Source organism: Rhyacophila brunnea, unplaced genomic scaffold (genome assembly GCF_057557595.1).
Source record: "Rhyacophila brunnea isolate RB1 unplaced genomic scaffold, BYU_Rbru_1.0 scaffold_1, whole genome shotgun sequence".
Lineage (NCBI taxonomy): Eukaryota > Metazoa > Arthropoda > Insecta > Trichoptera > Rhyacophilidae > Rhyacophila > Rhyacophila brunnea.
The window spans coordinates 7790375-7810877 of NW_028232751.1; the positions used below are offsets into that span (position 1 = coordinate 7790375).

The 20503-nt window shown below is 34.6% G+C and overlaps 1 protein-coding gene across 1 annotated transcript in view; it reads right to left on the minus strand.

The window, feature by feature from the left end:
* Positions 1-11443, minus strand: part of LOC147079444 (uncharacterized) — a 42073-nt gene extending 30630 nt beyond the window's left edge. Inside the window, exons 1-2 of the mRNA XM_085960553.1 lie at positions 10804-11443; positions 6357-6534 (exon numbers count right to left, since the gene is read on the minus strand). Coding sequence (XP_085816679.1) covers positions 6357-6534; positions 10804-11229 — 604 coding nt within the window. The 5' untranslated portion in view covers positions 11230-11443. The remainder of the gene's footprint in view (positions 1-6356; positions 6535-10803) is intronic.
* Positions 11444-20503: the final 9060 nt, after the last annotated feature.

Genomic DNA, 20503 nt, shown 5'->3' on the forward strand with positions numbered 1-20503 from the left:
AATCCGCAGAGGTTTGAGAAGCAGAGTCGAATTCCAACAAGAGCTGGAGAACAGGCTAGCGGCTTTCCAGGCTGAAAATGACCCTATCTCCCTACAAAACACCGAGGCAATAACAAAAATCATTATAGAATCTTCGGAAGAGACAGTTGCTGCTGTGGTTGAACGAGTAAGCAAACTTTCAAAGGAAACGTTGGATCTTATGAAGCTGCGTAGGAGTACGAAAAGCGAGTAACAAGTTGCAAATGATCTCGAGTACTTCACGCTGTGCAAAACTCTACGTAAAAAGATACGAGAAGAACTTCGTAAGTTCAATATGAACCTTGTAGAATCAATTGTTGCGTCAGGAAGGAGCTTACATAAGAACAAGCAGCATCTGTCAATAGGGAGACGGCAGATCACGACACTAAAAGCGCAAGATGGAAGTATCGTGCGTAACTGGGATCATCTACTGGACACTGTTGTAGAGTTTTACAGCGCTCTATACAAAGATGACACTGACATCAATTCAGATCTTTCGGTGAACGGAGAATATGGAGATCCTCTTCCCGAGGTTACTACCACAGAGGTGGAATATGCTATAATGTGCATGAAGAGTGGGAATGCCCCGGGAGAAGATGGGCTGACTATCGATGTTCTCAAACGGGCCGGGAGGACGGTGAGCGATGTGCTCGCACGTCTGTTCACGTCTTGTCTGCACGAAGAGAACATCCCGGAGTCATGGAAAAATGCCTCCATTATTATTCTCCATAAGAAAGGAGACACTGAAGATCTGAAAAACTATCGACCAATTAGTCTACTGCCAATTCTGTATAAGGTTTTCACGAAAATACTCTCAAACCGTGTCGAAACAGCTCTAGACGAGAACCAACCAAGAGAGCAAGCCGGATTCAGAAGAGGCTACAGTACTATGGATCATATACAGGTCGTCAGGGAAATCATAGAGCGCTACCAGGAATACAAACTGCTATTATATCTTGGTTTTATAGACTATGAAAAGGCGTTTGATTCCATCAAAAAAATTCACAATTATAGACACCCTTAGCAACCAAGGAATTTCCAGGCGCTACATAAACATATTGAACAGTATATACAGTGATGCCACAGCATGCGTGAAACTCCACAAACGGTCGTGTAAATTCCCCATTAAAAAAGGTGTCCGGCAAGGTGATACCATTTCACCTAAACTATTCACCGCTACTCTTGAGGACTTATTTAGGAAACTTGATTGGGAGAAAAAAGGTGTTCCAATTAATGGAGAGCACCTCAGTCACCTGCGCTTTGCAGATGATATTGTTATACTCTCACAAGACCCGAAAGACTTCCAAGGTAGAATGCAAGAACTCGCGGATGTCAGTCAAACGGTAGGTCTAAAGATAAATGTCTCAAAGACAAAAGTGATGAGGAACTGTTTTTCGGACCCTGCGATTATCTGTATGTCTGGCACCCAACTCGAGCAAGTCAGCAGCTACGTCTATCTCGGACAGCAGGTGTCCATAGACGGAAGCATGCACGATGAAATTGCTCGAAGAACAAAGCTGAGATGGAGTGCTTTCGGACGTCTGAATAGTATCTTCAAGAGTGATCTACCATTATGTCTTAAGCGTAGGGTGTTCAACCAATGTGTGCTACCTGTGCTCACGTATGGCTGCGAGACGTGGACCCTCAACACGAGAGATGTCCAAAGGCTAAGAGTCACACAGCGAGGCATGGAGAGGTGCATGTTGGGCATCACGCGAAAGGACCGTAAGAGAAACGAATGGGTTAGGAAGCAGACAAGAGTACGCGATGTAATAGACGTTGCCAAACAGCTGAAATGGAGATGGGCGGGGCACATTGCTCGCCGAAAGGACGGCCGCTGGACAAATGCTGTCATCCAATGGTACCCAAGGGGTACGAAACGGCCACAGGGTCGCCCTAAAAGCCGCTGGATTGACGAACTGGTAAAGTTCGGTGGAAATACGTGGCAGCGAACGACACAGGACCGAGAGAGTTGGAGAAAGCTGGGGAGGCCTTCATCCAGCAGTGGATTGACCCCGGCTGATGATGAATTTGTTTATTTAAGTACTTAACGCATCATTTTTACATGCAATAGCGGAATTAGTCATATAATTAATTACTTAACATACTTTTTGAGATGTATTTATTTAGTTAAAAGTAAACACATATTTCAACTTGCAACATCATTAAGGTTGTACACATAAAAAAGCATTTTTTCAGAATAATGAATTATTGTTTATTAATGAGCAGCAAGCAAGAAATTACAGAAGTATATAAAATAAGTGAATATGTGATTTCTGGGGATGATTGGAAATAAGTTGATTAAATAAATTAGTACATTATAATCTCGTTACTGTAAAGTGGGGCGGGCTAGTTTGGTAGATTTTGATTTTATATTTACTATATTTTGAAATTTGACTAAAGGAATAGACTGAAAAAAATAATGTAAATATTGCATTATATATACCAACCGAATGATAACATTATATTGACATTTTAACGAATATGTATGGAAATAAAAAATAAAATGTACCCGATCAAAGTCACACCATGGGGTGTGGCTTCGTTAGTTTATATGTGGAATTTCAAACCCATCCTTATATTTCATTATTTTTTTCAAGAGTTACAAGCACTAAGTTACAGTCGGGTGACTTTGATAGGGTATCAATGGCACCCCGTGAGTTACTCAATAAAATAAAAATATGAAAACGTCTTCTCAACCAAAAAAATAAACAAAAAAATGTACAGATTTGCATTATAGTATTTATTCATCATGTTAAAAAGTACAGGGTAAACAACAAAGAAATAGGAACATTTTTATACGAGACCAAAATTACAATGCAAAATAACTAATAAAATAATTTAAACTCCTTTGATATCAGTGTGCTGATACACAACAGTATTTATATAATGGTTTATTATTTCAGGGTCAGGTAAAATTTTAATAATATCGTCTTTTCATTTTCTACAGCAATAAACACATTCCTTCTACCTTTACTTTTATATCCCATAAATTACTTTGACGACTATACATATAGATACAATTTGTAACATTTCAATATAAAATTTGCAAGAATGTAATCCCTTATTTTTAGTGTAGATGGTTTTGATGTACCTAGTCTGAGGATTTATAGTGTTGACAATCTGATCAGGATTGATAATAGTCATTGTTTGTTGTGAGACACTGCTACCCGAGAACGCTTTATATTGGCGGCTAGTCGCTGTGATACGACGGATGTATGTCTCTTCAATAGAAATAAGGCCCAATCCTTTACAGATTTATTATTTGTAAAAACAGGTACTATTTTACCTTGCTGTTCTAAATAATATTTCACGAACATTTGCAAATCTTGAATATTTAAGGAAAATTCCCAGTCGCCACATTTAGTCACTGCTTCTATGAGTGCATTTTGTTCTGTGTCGACGAAATTGTAACACCCCTGACTTTCCTTGTGTGTTTTCCATTTAATTTATTGTGGAGGGTTCCAAAAGAAATTTTATACTGCCAAGAAGCTGCCTTGATAGATAAAGTTTTGTTTTTTTATCTTTAAAACCGCTTCTTCCAATGCATCATTCGTGTAGTTTTTGTAAGCTCTCGAACCTAGTTTTCTTTTGTACTATCGTACCATCTTATTCTGAAATTAAAAACATAGGAATTAAAAAAAAAACACAAGAATATACTTAAAATTTAGCAACTACACCATCTTCTGTGTAGGTATTAAGTGTGGTGGCGACTTTGATTCCCCCGTATCAATGACGCCCCAAAACCAAAATCAGCATGTTACACAAAAGTGTACTTAACCTCAATAAATTTGAATTAAAAATATGAAAAAGAAATAGTGATATCACTATTGTATTTAAATAATCATTGGATTAATACGATAATAATAAAAGGGTACTCACATTTTATAGCTCGTCAAATAAGAAACCAAATTCACCTTGATGTTTGAGATTCTGATTCAACAAATCGGACACTTAATTACCGTATTTGTAGTTTGACAAGTAGACCATAGATTTATCTTTTAAAATAGACTGGCAAATCATAATCATACCGTTACTATGGGTACTGTATTGCCAATTTCAAAAACATGTTCAAAGTAGCCCCTCGATTTCAATGACGCCCCATTTGACGGTAACTCAAATAATCGGTGTTTACTAGAGTTAAGCCAAAAAACGAATTTAACCCTTTCAAAGCATTACGAATCCTGGCTTAATACAACAGTGCGCATTGTGATTTCAACCATCAATAAATCGTAATTAATGTCAGTCAAATATACACAAATAGAGTCCTAAAAAATCGGTGTCAAGTTAAAAATGATTATGACCGAACCTCATATTTTATGCGACTTTAAAAATAAACATTCGAACAAGATTGCTTCATAGAAAAAATGCCGGCATACCCTAGTGCTGCCATGACAGTGACGAATCAGCGCTGTATAAGTGCGTCGATGACAGATGATAAACAGTTCAGTATTCTTATAGTCAACCGGCTACCCAAACCACTTAATAAATTTCGACAAATATTTTATTTACACCATTATAATTTAATTATTATTAGTTTGTTTTGATAAGTAATCATGACCCTATACCTACTCTATACAGAACACATAAAATCAACACCAATTAATTGTTCTACGTAATAATATTTTTTTTTCACTTTAATAATTTAATAATAAGCAATTTTAATAATTAAGCTTTTCATGATATTGTCTAAAACACGGGTATACAGATAAAGGCACATGGAACAGATATATCTTGAATACTTCCGAAACTTATGCTTTCGTGATTTCGGCAACGACAACGAATGTTTTCTGTATACTATGTAGTTATTTGTTTCGATTACGATTCTGCCCATTATATTATTTGCATTCAAAAAATGTTCAAAAAAATCTATTTCTTTAGACTCTTTAGAGCTATGTGATAAATTTGTGTGCGGGCTGACTCCAGAAAAGAAATCATGAAATTCGTGAACCGGTATGAAAGGCCCAGTAGTCCAAGAAGACAGATCGTCAACATTACTATTTACATTTGAATTAGAGGCGGCAGTAGCACTTTCTGATAGGGCCTGGAAGTATCTGAATCATCGTAGTACTTTTGAAAAGTAGAAACTTTTTGTACGAAGAAATTTTCGATTGTGTGAAAATGTTCATTCACTTAATTCAATTCACTTAATGTATCTTTTCTTTATAAATGACTGATAACTAGGGTAAATAAACAATTTTTGTCCGGAAAACAGTATTTAAAAATGTTAATCAATGATAAACAAGGAGAAATATTAAATTGCGGACTCTTAAATTTAACTTACACCGTGTTCAAATTATTTTCCGAAACTATTAACTCGCGGATAATATACTAGCAGCTAGACGAATGAATGCAACCTCCAAAAGCATTCCTTTTGTAAAAATGTTTTGTAAATTCACATTGATCAATGTAACTTTCGAATATTCTATATAACACTTTACGCACCAAATAGTTTTTCAATCACTAAAAAACATTATAACATATTATATCGCGAACTCATATGGTTACAAACACATCAGTAAAATTTCTTCGATGTATCTGCACTGAGAAGCGATCCGGCCGATATAAGCGGCAAATTTGAAGTGACCCGATGAGTGTATTTTTTTTATCTGAGACACGCTCCCGAAAAATATTTATTTAAATTAGATAGAACAAAAGTTTAGGCTATACATCGACAGATGTCAGGAGAAGGATGATTTCTGAATAAATTAAATCAATATTCGATTTTGTGCGCCTGGCCGAAAGCAGTACTAGGCAAATGAAAATTGAAATTTTAGTCAGCTGACGACCCGCGCGTATAGACTGACTAAATTCAGTTGACGCGTAAGATGGGTTAAAAGCTAAATAGATGCAATGTAAAAAAAGATCTACCAGCTAGTAGGTAAGTATGGCCACAAAATATTTGTTTGGCAAAATAAATTCTAAAATATCTATATTAAGTAATTGAAATAAATACGGGGGCCGCTGCTGAGCTGTCATTTCCGGCCGACCATGTTCCAAAAAGTGCCAAATTCGACTCTATTGACATGGAATGTCAAAATGTGAGTAACAAATTTTACTCCTTGCGACAGCGAGCGACTCAAGTCCGCTCTCCGGACAATTAAAATGAATTTATTTGGAATATTGCCGCATATTAATTGAATTTGGGGTTTTATTTTACAACTTAAATTACACAAAAAGTTAACACACTGTCCATAACAGTTTTTCGTGATTTACTCAAAACTCAAAAAACCCTCAGGAGCTACTTTAGCGACTCAGCGCCTCAATTCAGAAATCATCGTTATTAGCATGAGTAAAAATGAAAGAGATAAATTATAAAGTTGCTTAAAATAATTCACCATTTTGAGGTTGGGGTTGAACTCCTGTTGTGATCTGCAAGGAAACCGGGTGGTTCCAGGGGTCTTTGGCGGGTTGCAGAAAGATCTTTTTTGCGTTCACGGCGTTCGGCTCTTGCACCGCCTCCACGGCTTTTGTGAGCTCCGATTTGATGGCATCGTCGGAACGAGGCCATTTATCCTGCAAATATCAACGAAAACCACTTTTAAAAAACTATTAAATACTTTGACAACCGACATTATGTCATCACCATAATATGCAAACGATTTTATAATCAGTTCGGTCCTAACATTGTCCTAATATAGAGTTTGGACTAACACTAGTGAGATTCATATGAACTGTTTGTACTACAAAACTTGATAGCGATTCTAAAACATTTTTAGTATGGTTGAATGAGTATACATAAAAAAAAAATTTATGATGGCTGCTATAAAATCTTATTTATGCCCATAATCTTTGATGGCCTTGCCTATTTTTTTTTTGCAATTTTTAATAAATGTCCTTGCTTTTTCGTACAAGGTGGTTGTTAGTAATTTTGATTAATCACAAACACTCCGGCTTTGAGAAAATCACATAAATATATTGTGTGCTCACTGGGAATTGAATCCAAAGCTCCAGGATGGAAGCCCAGCGCCTTATGTACTGCACCATGAGGACTGGCCTATTTGGCATTTTTTACGATATGCACAATATGACATACTAAACTTCATGCATGTAACACTAATGTAATGCAGCGCTGGTCAATAAATCTAGTACAAAAATGTCTTCTTTGCTACAAGTGAACCTGTAATGCCTTATGCACTGCACCATGAGGACTGGCCTATTTGACAATTTTTACAATGTACACAATATGACATACTAAACTACATGCTTGTAACACCAATGTAATGCAGCACTGGTCAATAAATCAAGTAGAAAAACGTCTTCTTTTGCTACAAGTGAACCTGTAATGCAAAATTTGTAGTTATTTCAAGATCGTGGGTCTGGCAAGTACACATATTGTTTTTAAATTTGTGTATGAGTCAGAGTATGGACCTAATAGGTTGAGCAAGTGGCTAACATTCATTTCTCGTAAAAACAAAATCTGTTAATACACTCTGTGGAGGCACATGATCTTATTAGGATCGGACATGGTAAAAAAAATAAAGCCGCTTATTTACAATATAAATTCAAACCAACTACACGTCCTTCTGTCAAGTGTTATTCAGAAAGGATTAATCGAAGATAATAATAAGAATTAGTAGGTAACAGGTAGAGTATCTCAAGTAATGCCAGAATGGCGTCTTGACGCCACGGGTGTGGATTGGAATTTCCACATATAGTAAACGTCACATTTTGTTTATTCAATGTGCATTTCATCCCGAACCCAACTGTTAGGATAAATAGCCAACAACCATTCATGATTTAAAAAAACATCTGTTAATAGAACCTCCACTCTGTGTAGGCCTATAAATATAGGTGGCATAGTGTAGATAAAATATTGTAAGTACAAAATAACAATTCTTGCGAAATTAACAAAAACATAGTGCCAGGGTGCAGAATAAACGAGCAACTTTTTACAGCAATATGATACGGTAATTGAGATGCTGTTAATAATTCCCCAAAATACGAAACTAGTAGTCTACGTTGCCGAAACTTTCCATCCATTGCCTTTGCTTTCCGGTAACATGATTGGTCGATATATCGATTATCGAATGCAATCGAAAATACGGCAATAATTGCCAGATAAATCTATTTCATTCTCGCTCTCTGTTTGACCTCACTCCTAGCAACAATAAAAACATTGCAGTGACAGCCGACAATACATTGTTATAATTTTTCACTGTGTCGTTATTAATATTAATGGACAAACGACAGGGTATTGGAGCTTATTAATGAGGTTTATTTACGTCCGGAGCTATGGAACGTCGAAGCCAAACTTTATAATGATACTAATATAAAAAGGCCAACTATCAAAGCACAAACATAAAATTTCAATTAAACGTCAAATTTTGACATTCCTTTAAAGTTTTTAAATAAATAATTATCAATAACTTTACTAATTCCTGGTCTATATTAGGTACCTATTGTTTCACACTTTTTTAAGTAGGACCTGATCCAAATCCTTCTTCCATTTTGGATTTGAATATGTGATTATTTATATGGTGCAGAAATTTCATTGTCCAGTGTTGTATTTTAATTTATTTGTTTTAGGATTTCAAGTTATACACATTTATATTTTTATAAAAATCGATGTTTTTTAAAATGAATATAAAAAATATTAAAACTATGAATTAGTCAAAAATCTGTCACAAAAAATATAAAACTTAATACCCTATAATACTTTTCTTAAATTGTAGGTTTATCTTTGACTTAAAATAAAAAATATTTTTCTTTTAATGTTTTCAGATACATATTTATCAAAAAAATGTCTCAAATTGCAAGCTTCGTATTTTTCCACTAGGTGCCTCTTTTAGAAAGGCTGCACAATACAATTTCACGCATTTGTTTAAATGTGGGACCAAATACGGAAAGAGTCGTCACCATTTTATTTTTATCATATTCAAAAGAGAGAGATGAGGCAATACTTTTTTCAAATTTGTTTTTGTTGGAGTCTTCGGGCTGCTTTACAATATTTCGGTCAGTTGCACGATGACCTACGCTTATACATGTTAGAATCGCGTGATTATCTTCAGTAAGAGTTTATCTAAAGACGTTCAGTTTTACAGTGAGTACTTTTTGTTTGTTTTTTTTATGTTTAGGAAAACATCTGTATATTAATTTATTCCACATTCTACATTCTTTTTTAGACTTTGGAAATACCAGGTAAACGAAGACGCACTTTTCGGGAAGAGAAGAGAAAGTTTCACAAAGAATGGGAAGAAATATATTTGATTGTGCAAAATAAGAATATGCAAGATTCTATTGTTGCCGTTTGTATGATTTGTAAAATTGTAATTAAACAAATAAAATCATATACTATGGAACGGCATATTAAAATTCATTTGTAGTCTTAGTTATCCTTTACAAAACATATCAATACAAGTCTATTTAGTGAGCAATCTGATGGTAGCTATGCACCGAGTAATGATAGTGACAGTGACATTGATCTCTGATGAAGATGTTGAGCCCGAAAATATTCCATCTAATATGATTAGTTCACCAATGCAGCTTGCTGATGTGGAAGACTATAATATGAACGAATGTCGAAAAAGAAGTAAGAAAGGTGATGCATCGAAATGGAAACGCAACATAAATAAGAAATTAAGAATGGAAGGGAAAGGTTACTTGGGATTTACAAAACACAAAAACGAAAAAATTAAACATGATAAGCGAAGTGAAGCTCGGAAGATGAAAATCAGATGTTCAAGGATTAGCTACCGAAACCAAAATACAGACATTGTGATAAATTCAATTATAGCCAACTGAAGGCAATTTTTGAAAAATTTTGGCACAATACTTGGGATCAGAGACATGTTTTCGTTTCTTCGCACGTGACCAAAGTAAGAAAAGGAAAAAATACGGCAATTGGCAAAATAATTTTCAACTGTAGGCGCGACGAAATTTTGGACTCGCTCGCATTCAGTGAGAGAACGTCGAGCTAGAGACACGTCACTTTGCTTCGTGATGGCGACGTGCCAATTAATTCTTAAATCGTGTAAAGATGACTAAAAACGTTACCCATTTACTTTAAAAAGAAAACATGTCAACAAATATGTTATTATTGTTACTAATAGAACATACGTTAAAGTGCCCACCACCACCCGTCATATATGCACGGCCGCTTTCTATGACGCTTTAAACGTGTCTGAAAGAAGTGATTTTAAGTGCTCATTCCGTCCCGAGACGGAGCCGCACGGGACTGATGCTGCAACCATGCACCGTAGTGCTTAAAGAAGAAAGTTAAGAAAGAAAATTTTTTGTTTTTTGGACTGGCTCTGCTGTCCGCTGACGTTAAGCGCTTTGTGTACCCGCATACTGAGTGTCACGAATTGAAATGGATGAGTCTACAGAAGAGTCGGGACTGTCCCGCTCCCCATACGACACTGCAAATTTCTCAAATGCCGCAAAGTTGGCCTCGGTTGCTACCAGATCTCCATGACCAATTGGGCCCGTGTGAGGACGGACCCTGGCAAACAGCTCCGCTCGTTCGAATTCCATAAGCGGGCAATCCCAGAGGATGTGTTCAACATCTTGGTGGTCATGCCCGCAGGTACAACCCGGCCCATCTACTATCAAGCCAAACTCGTGGAGTCTGGCGGCGAAATTGCCATGGCCGGTGAGGAACTGGCTAATCCAGTGCGAAGGTTGGAGTCTTCTAGTTTGGTGCCTGCAGAATACGTCTGGAAAAAAACGGTAAGTGTGCCGCCCCTTGGGGGAGGCGGTCCACCTCGCCTGCCATGCCGCAAATGCGGTCTTGTACACAATGTCACTTACAGTCTTCCTGTGAGTAGGTATTAATTTACTTACTAAGTTTATAACATCCTCAGATCCCGTCGTCACATCTTTAATGATGGCCATCTCGGCTACCGCAGTCTGTGCTGTTTTTTTGACATTGTTTGACTTAGATTTACTGAGTGGACTTTTTTGGGAAACATTACGTTTCCTTTTGGAGTCTAGGGTATTGTCCGAAGGTCTTTTTTCAGGTGTGAACGGTTTCTCTTCATCGTCACTCACGATTACCGGTTCAATGACAGTTTTTGTGGACAGTTTATTCTCGTTGCATGTTAGTTTCCCTACTTTAACCGGGATGTCATCGTTTTGCACAGATTGTTTCCGCTTCTTCGGAGGCGAAGATTCTGTTTTCGTAGAATTACTCCCGATAAATTGAAACCGTAATCGTGCATGTTTCATTTTCGTTTTGTTCATCAACGAATTGTTAGGTTGGTCTGACATCTTGACAACTTTGGTTTTCTTAAAACAGCAAAATTTATACTTTTCCACGCTGATAGAAATACTTCATATATCAATTAACACTGTTCACACCACACTTTTAAATTGTTTACTCAAAAGAGCTTTCTAATCTGCTTTCTTTTTAACTTGTAAATAAATTCGTAAAATGCCAATGACAGGTAAAGAACAATGAAAATAACTGCGCGGGAGTTCGTCTGTCGACCGTATCAATGTTGCCATTGTATGTATTAGTACAGAGCCTCCAAAATTATAGTATTTGGGAATAAAATATAGTACGCGTTGTCATATTCTGTTAAAAATGATAGGTTTTTTGTAACTCAGAAAAAAAATAACGGAGAATTTAGAAGGGTGTGTAAATATTTCACCGCGGGCCGCAGGTTCCCTATTTTTCATAGTCGGCTCGTTTTTTTTAGGGAAAATATTTCGCCGCGGGCCGCAGATTTCCCAAATTTTCAAAGACGTCTCGATTGCGACATGGCAAATGCGAAATTATTGTACTTTTATATTATAAATTATAGTACGATATTCAAAATTATAGTATTTTGGGCGTACTATACCTGTTTTATATCGTACATAGTACGCGTACCAAAATTATAGTATAACAAGTACGGTTGGCAACACTGGTTTACACAACGGCCGGCAAGCACCATAGACAATAATATGACCGTCCAATCTCTTTGGTCCCGGCATCTTTTTGTTTGGCCATTATATTAATTTTAACCTTTAATTATGTTTACAAAATACGTTTATTTTGACTTGTAAATAGTACTATAATAAACTGTCTAATTAATTTTAAACTAACCTAGTTAACTAGCTATGTGTTTTGTAGTATTTAATAATTTTATAAAAACATGCATAGGTAATATTTTTTATGAAACTAGATTACACCTTCATGTTTTCTTTATTCCAAAAAAGATTGTTTGAAAGCTGTTTATCATAGAAAACAGCTTTTAAAATAAAAAAGTTTGTAATAAACGTAGCTAAGATACTATCCTCTGTATGTAATACCAAGATACAATTATTATGATAATTATGATTTTACTGTAATAAATACATTAATGAATTTAATTAAATTATACGAACTACAAAATATCAATCTTTCATATGCAACTTTTTTCATTATACTTAATCATGTTGGATGATTTATTATTTTATGCTCAAATGATTTTATTTTATTGGCTGGCAACACAATCATTCTTTCGTCTTTCGTCACAAACTTCAAAACGAGTTCAAAGTTGGAATATAGTCAATTAGTCAGCTAAAACATTCAAACTTCAAAAACAGTTATATTAATATAAAAAGTACCGTAGTAACCCAGAGTTTATCGTATTTTTCACAGTTTTTTTTTTTAATATTTAGTTTGAGTGCTATTTATTTAATTTTTTAACATGGAGCGACCGAACGAACACAAGGTATAAAAAGTTTTTAAAACTGAAAACTACCATAACTATTATGGTACCTACACTACCTATCTATAGTTTTTGTATGACTTTCTGCTTTTATAATATTATTTTTTATATATTCTTGCCAAATCAAGTTAAACCGTAAATAGATTCTATGTTTCCCGGTATTTCTCTAGTTTAAAAGTTGATTTTTTCTGAAATATCTTTATTCTAATTATGATATATGAAAAGTGCCAAAGTTTGACAATTTATTTTCTACATTCATGGAGCATTAAATTTGTTGGATAATAGCAGATCTTCCCTAGGATCATAATATTATAGCAGATTGATTCAAATCCACATGCTAAATCAGCGATATTTTTATTGTAATTTAAAATTTATGGGATTATTTGTCTTGTATGTCATTTGCAAATTGGAGGACAGCTCCATCAGATACACTATCCAGTGGCAATGTTTAATTTGATAAGGTCTGTGCGATAAATACATAACTGGATAATGAGTAACGTTTAAAAATAAAATACACACTAACACCTCAACTTACCTAATATACCACGCAGACAATCCTGAACTTTCCTACGTAATTAGTTCCTGAAAGTGTATACGAATGTATGAGTGTATATTTAAATATTTTGAACAATGAGGAAATAAATTCATTTGCAGCATCTTTATCTGCGCTGGCAGCTTCTTCAGTGAGTTTAATGTTATGTAGAGAACACCTCAGCTTAAATTTGTCGAACCAGTCGTTACTTGCTTAAAAATCCATCTTAGAATCTTCTTTAGAATTAAGAACCTTGGCTTGAATAATAGAAAAATTCAAAGGGACGTTTTGACGTTGATCATCAATCCATGATGACAAAGACTTCATCCATCACTCATTTAAAAACAATCCTTGAAGATATATTTTGACAATTTTGAACATATTCTTTAATATTATAATCTTGTTTTTGAAAATTGAACATTTATTGTCATATGAATGACTGATTGAAGCAAAAGATTCGCCGATTTTAGAACTCCTAGATTTTTCCATCTTTGTGTCAATCGTATTTTTTTTGTCCGTATCAACAGTGCAGTTTCTCACTCATGTTTATAATTTTATAAGGCCAAAATATTTACACATACATTAAAGAAATAAGCTGCATGGAAGCGTATGGTTTTTGCATTATTGACAAAGATCTAAATATTAAGAAATGTACAAAATAGCCAATTGTATGAAAGCAAAACGCACGAAAGTCTAGGACCGCCTGTATTTGGATAGGTGCCATATGTTTGAACGTCATAATATCAACTAGGATTGAATTACATTTGACTTAATTAGTGTTATAAGTAAACAAAACCATGAAAATATGCTTGTAAGTAAAATTTTTTTTAAACAGAAATGAAAATTAATGTATACTATACCAATTTATATTGTGTAAGAAAATTATTAGCAATTGTTAAAATGCAATTGTACGCCCACAATGGCCGAATGGCTTACATGTCAGCTTATTTATAATGTAGTGGGTCCCAGGTACGAATATTGGGTCTGGCAAATACACATATTGTTTTTCAAAGTGTGTTTGGAGTCAGTATGGACCTGATTGGTTGAGCAAGTGTATTTATAAGTGTATTTTTCATTATCAAAAAAGTTGAGAATGGTCGGAAACCTACAACGTACAGTACTACACTCTCGCACTCGCACTTAGCGATTGTGTGTGGATCAGGGAACTCAGAAATAATGGGAACTGAAATACATAACGGGTAAGGCGAAGCAGGTAACCGACTCGAGTAAGGAAGAATCCGGGTTAAACTTACACACGTGTTAAGAATACGTTTAACGTCGAATACTAAAAACTGCTCTCGGTTTATGCATTTACGCTCATTTAATGTTGGTGTATTACACACGCTATTGCACGTGCATAATGCGTGCTTCATTTTCGTAGGACACTCACACATTCAAAACCCTGCATCAAGATGCGGCGTATTGAATATAGCCTATCGGTATTCTAATCATTATCTGTTCTGTGCTGTGGATACAATAAAAAAGTTTTAATATTTTTGATTTTATTTGATCCATTCCTTCTAATTTATTCATTTTAAGAACTGGCATATTTAACTTTGGACCTGATAATATATGGCTGTCATTCATTAAGAATAATTTTGGAATTTTTGTTTGAATACAGCTTTTCATAAATAAATGATATTGTATCAAATTTAATGTTTTATAGCATTTCTTTTATAAAACACCAGGGCAAATTAAACTGCATAAAATAACTACCTATTGTAAGTTTGCACAACCTTATCAATTTCAAAAACAATATTCTCTTCCTTGTCGTCAATCATGAACGTCTTTGATTTCTATTGAGGTCTGAGTACTTTAACTAATTTATATCAAAACAATGGCTCAAATAATGATACTATATTGGCGCCACTGCAAACCACTCACTACGTACACTTTGGTAACCTCGGTCAATGGGATGATTTTTGCTGATAAATTTGCTTGATAAATGCTGGAAATATTTTATGTGTATGATGTTTCATATAATTAATAACGAAATTTATACAATAAAATGCTTACAGGAGCAGAGTGCCAACAATTTGGAGGAATTGAATGATAGGCCTGAAGAAGAAACTGGCATGTCACAAACCATCGCAACCGTTCAGGCTCCCAACACCATGCACCAAGAACACTTATCGAGACCGTCCACATCCGGATTGTCTACTGGTACGAGTCATTATATGGAGGTTGACGAAGACGAAACGGAAGATGACTCGGAAGATGACTCAGAAGATGACACGGACGATGACTCGGAAGAGTATTCAGGTTAGTTATTATTATTAATTATACATTATTATTTCCCAGATGTATATAGATGGAGGCATTTCTAAATAAATTGTCTGGAAATCAAAATTGGGATGGAGTCCATTCGGATATCTGAATAAAATATTACTGAACGTCGAAAAAGAAATAATGGGTAACGAAGCAAACAAAAATGTTGAGCATAATACAAAGTGTAAAAACTTTGAAGATGCGCAAGGCACATCGTTCGAAAAACAGATTACTTATTGCTGGTCATCATAGAGTCCAAGATCAATAAGTCTGCTAGATCGATGAGATAATTAAGTTGGGTAGAAGTATGTGGCAATGAAAGACTAAGAACAGGGTAGAGTGGAGACAGTAAGGATATGCCTTCATCCGGCAGTAGATTGAGACTGGTTGAGATGACAATATGATTATTTATAAGATAAAAAAAAACATGATAAAGACGGGACAAGATAGATAAATCACTTTTACATTAACCTAACCGAAAAAAAATCTTTTTTTTTCAACTGTACATGTTCAAACACACGCGTTTTACTCCCTACTTCAGTTATATTTTTTCAATTTATGGCTACGACCGTATGTTGTAGCTTAACCACTGGGAAATGCTAAAAGAAATGGCGTATTTCAAAAAAATACTACCTTTTTCTTAGGTCAATAATTATTATAAAGCAATCATTATTCGTAGGATGTTTATCACACTTGAATGGTCAAAGACATAGCTTATAATTAGTATCTTTAGAATTATCTTCAAATGTGCTAATCTTGCCTTTTGCATTTTTTGAATACTTTTTGAAAACTTGTCAAATTTGGGATCACAGAGATTATCAATATAATTTTTTATCGTAAATATTTCACTATAATAATGTCGACATAAATTATACTTATAGTTTTATTAATGCGTTTAAAAATAAATAAATGTAAAAAATCTTAACACCACTGCACATGGATGTACTGAAAAATGACTATATTCTAAAACATTAGAGCGATAGGTTTAAAAGAATACTATTTTTTGTAATAAAAATACTTTATGCAGTCATCAAATGTTTAAAATAAATATAAAGGATAATAAGGCTTCAAAATTATATAAATAGATTATCTACAACGTTTAAGGAATGTCCAGGATCATGCTTTAAAAATACCATAAAAGCTCCATTTTGACCTACGCGGAGCATGTCCCCCCCTTAATGATAATGAATTAAGTGAATCGCTTTTTTTCAGCTTCTATTTTTCAACGTATTTATTAAATTTATACTCGAAAGTGGGTTTTATCAATGTTTTATGTGTTTTCAGGTGAAACTGTCATGGACCCAATTGCACAATTCTTATCTAAGCCGCTTGCCTGGACTGATGGGATCTTCATCATTGAGCATGATCTTACCCCCGAAGAAATTGAAAATGAGGTATGTCTCTTGTGTGGTGATTCTCCTTCACTACCTTCTTGCTAAATAAAGATGTCAGTACTAAATGTAGACTCTTATTGTTTACTCTATCCAATATTCTGGATGTGATTTTCCAATTTATTGCCTGGATTGATTAAAACATTTATCAGGAATTCGTTTTTATACCTTAGCAGTGGTTTCGAAACTTTATTTTACTACACCTCCCTTTTTAAAAAATCTAATCTTGGCGCCTCCCTCCCCTTTTATTTCATTAAGTAATACAGAAACTTTTTAAATAGTCAACAATGTACTACTTACCTAATACATAAATGAATAAAAAAATTATGTATAAAAATTAACAAGGTTTTACTAGATACTTATATTATATTCATTTTTAAATTTGTTTTTCTTGCGACGAATGTGCTCGTTTATTAGCACAATCAATTTCAATAGTTAGTCAATCCAAATTCATCATCGTTCATTGACAAATGGATTATATCATGGGCCCCACATCCTGAAGCGGACCCCCAGGCCAGGATCTTCGGCGGACCCACCTACGTATCGCTGGGGTTAAGGGCAGTGTGGTGTTCTAATGTAGTGTTTCCTAAATTATACACGAGAGGTATCATTTAAATATATCAATCATATAGGTATCATGTCAAATAGCAACGCACAACCACATATTTAAAACATTTAATAGCCATGAAACAAAGCAGACTTTTTTTTACTATTAATAAAATAATGTGAAAAGTGCATTAGCAAACTAACCAAGAACTCGGTAAATAGATTTTTGTTTGCTTCAATATATCTGGCGCAGAAATCATTTAATAGTAGAGACATGGCGAACTTATTTTTTTGTAGTTTTGATTTCCTAAGCTCCAATTTTTTATGAATGCCTCCACTTTGTCTTTTTAAATCAGTGAATGCATTAGTGGTTCTTGCATTGATTTATTCACTCAATTTTTTTTAAATGTCACCAAATAGACAAGTTTAACAACAAAATTATCGTTCCTAAACAAATTTGCCTAAAATTTCAACATTATGATTTGACCCTTTTATTTCATTTTTTCACAAGATAGCCAGTGCGTTTCAAAATAGTATTGTAGTGAGGTATTATAAAATTAGTCTTCATATTTTCAGACAGGTTTGCAAATAACCTTTTATAGGACTGTTTTTTATCTAGCGGCCGTTTTATAAACTATGCATTTACACACTGCAAACCTATGGTTATATTAATTGTGTTCAATTTTCACGCCTCCCTTTGCAACACTCCGCGCCTCCCAGTTTGGAAATCGCTGCTTAGCATGTGATATAGCACAGGCTCCCTGCCTATCTCAAGTCGCGACCCTGTTTTATAACACTCAATTAGCATACAACCCCCCGCCGCATAAAAAATAATCACGGAATTTAAAAATACACGTGGATACTGAACATCACATTTTCTCCCTTCTTTCTCTTATTCTATTCACACTTTAAATTAGCACACATTACATTCGGTATCATGTTATTAGTCGCTTGAAGACTTTATATCTGACTGTTTTTATTTGTGTATATATTATTATTTCACTTGAAATTGTCTAGTCTACCCACTTTGAACCGAATTCTTTTATTTTCAGTCAAAGTGAATCTTGTGTCATATAAATAAAATTTCAACTAAAGAAGGGCCCATATGCGACAAGCTGTTATTCAAATACTGAGACAGCGATTAACAATTAATTTTAATATTGAATTTTACATCACAGTAAAAAAGAAATCAGTTTTAACTCCTTAGAAGACACCTTGCAACCACTCAGGGTGTCGATTCTTGTCCTATGGCTTGGGAAACCACCATGGTGACGGGGAGACTCATTCTTCAGAAATTTTAAATATAAATAGATCATTGCCATAGACGCAGTGTTTTTCAACATTTTTGAGTTTGTGAGATACTTTAAAACTAATTAGGATTTCACGACAACAAAATCATTGAATTGAAAAGTTTTCCTTGAAATAATAACAAATTAACACTAATTATAGTACGCCCACGAGTGGCTTATAGTTTCATGGGTCCCAGGTTCGAGTCCTGGGTCTGGCAAAAACGCATTGTTTTTCAACTAGTGTTTGAGTCAAAAATATGGACCTATTAGGTTGAGCAAGTGGCTAATATCCATTTTTCGTAAAAACAATATTCTGTTAATACAAACCTCCACGATGTGAAGGCCCATACGATCTTATTAGGATCGGACATGGTCAAAAAAATATAATAATATTAATCATCTCATCAAAAATCTCATCTCACGAATGTATGTTTTCATTTTATCAGATTGCTATAGTTCTTGAGCAACAAGAGCTGCAGTGTCAGGCAGAACTTGATGCGCTAACTGAATATTATCAGACATCAATGTTGATTCTAAGACTACAATGTAAGCTACAAAAACTAGACCAAGAAATATTAAAAATAGAGTAAGTACTTTTCTTTTCCCTACCTTCCTCAACACTTTTTGTCTCATATACCCCCGAAGACACATAGTCATATCTTCCTTTCAAAGATATTCAGTTCACTCTCATTTTTTTTGGAAAGGCCCAGCATTCCAATCCATAGATAAGAGTTTTGTATAGCTTTATTTTAGTTTTCTTCAAGAGGAGACTGTATAGCAATTGTAGGATTTGTTTACCAGTTGAATTCTTATATAATAATGTTATAATATATATATGGTTTTCAACTTTCTTGAGTTCGTAGCTATCAGTCATGAGCTATATAATATAAGCTTGAAGAAGTCTCGTCCTCAAATGATCAAATTATGGAAGAAAGGGACATTCATAAGATTTCATCCTATCTTGTCTTTTAAATTGTAATATTCTTAAAAAAAGTTGTTTTGACACTTATCTCATAAAGTTCCACCCCACATAAAGTAAATAATGTTCTGTACAGCGTAATTCTCTTGAGTGTTTACCGGTGTATATAATTTTTGTTTGTATCTTCTCTGCAAGTTGAAGGTCTCGGGTTCGAACCCCGAATCTGGTAAAATTCGCATGTTATTTATTAAAGTGTGTTTGGAACCAGAGCGTGAACCTAATACGTTGAGCGAGTGCCTAATATCCATTTCTCGTAAAAAAATCTTATTACAAAACCTCTTTGTGAAGCAGCCAAGATCCATACCAGATTGTAGAGCCGATGTTGTCCCTTAATTAGTTATGTTACATAAATAATTACAACGGAGCAGCACATCTTGATGATTTTTCCAGCAGATGATTTGTAGATTATTTTCTACAATAGCAATAGAGACATATTCAGATATGCCGTAATATCATTATCTAAATTTACAATAGACTATATTTCAATAACAATTAGCAGAGTGTTCATTGATGAATATCTAAGTTATATGATGTACACATATCATCTATGCTGACACAATACAAGTAAGAAATAAATACCTGTTTTATTGATATTTATCAAAATCATTTATAGAAGTCAATGTGACCCCAAAGACGATGACGATGATACCGAAATGATTGATGTTGATTGCAACAAGAAGGATGATGATTCTGGAAAGAATAATGAAAATTGACTCCCGCCCTCCTCATCTGTTGTGATTATGATTAGGTCTATCAGTGTCATAATTAGTGATAAATATTAATGATTTGCATATTGCCACCCAAAACATTAAAATTGCCCCCCGGTGGGGCGTACTTCCCAC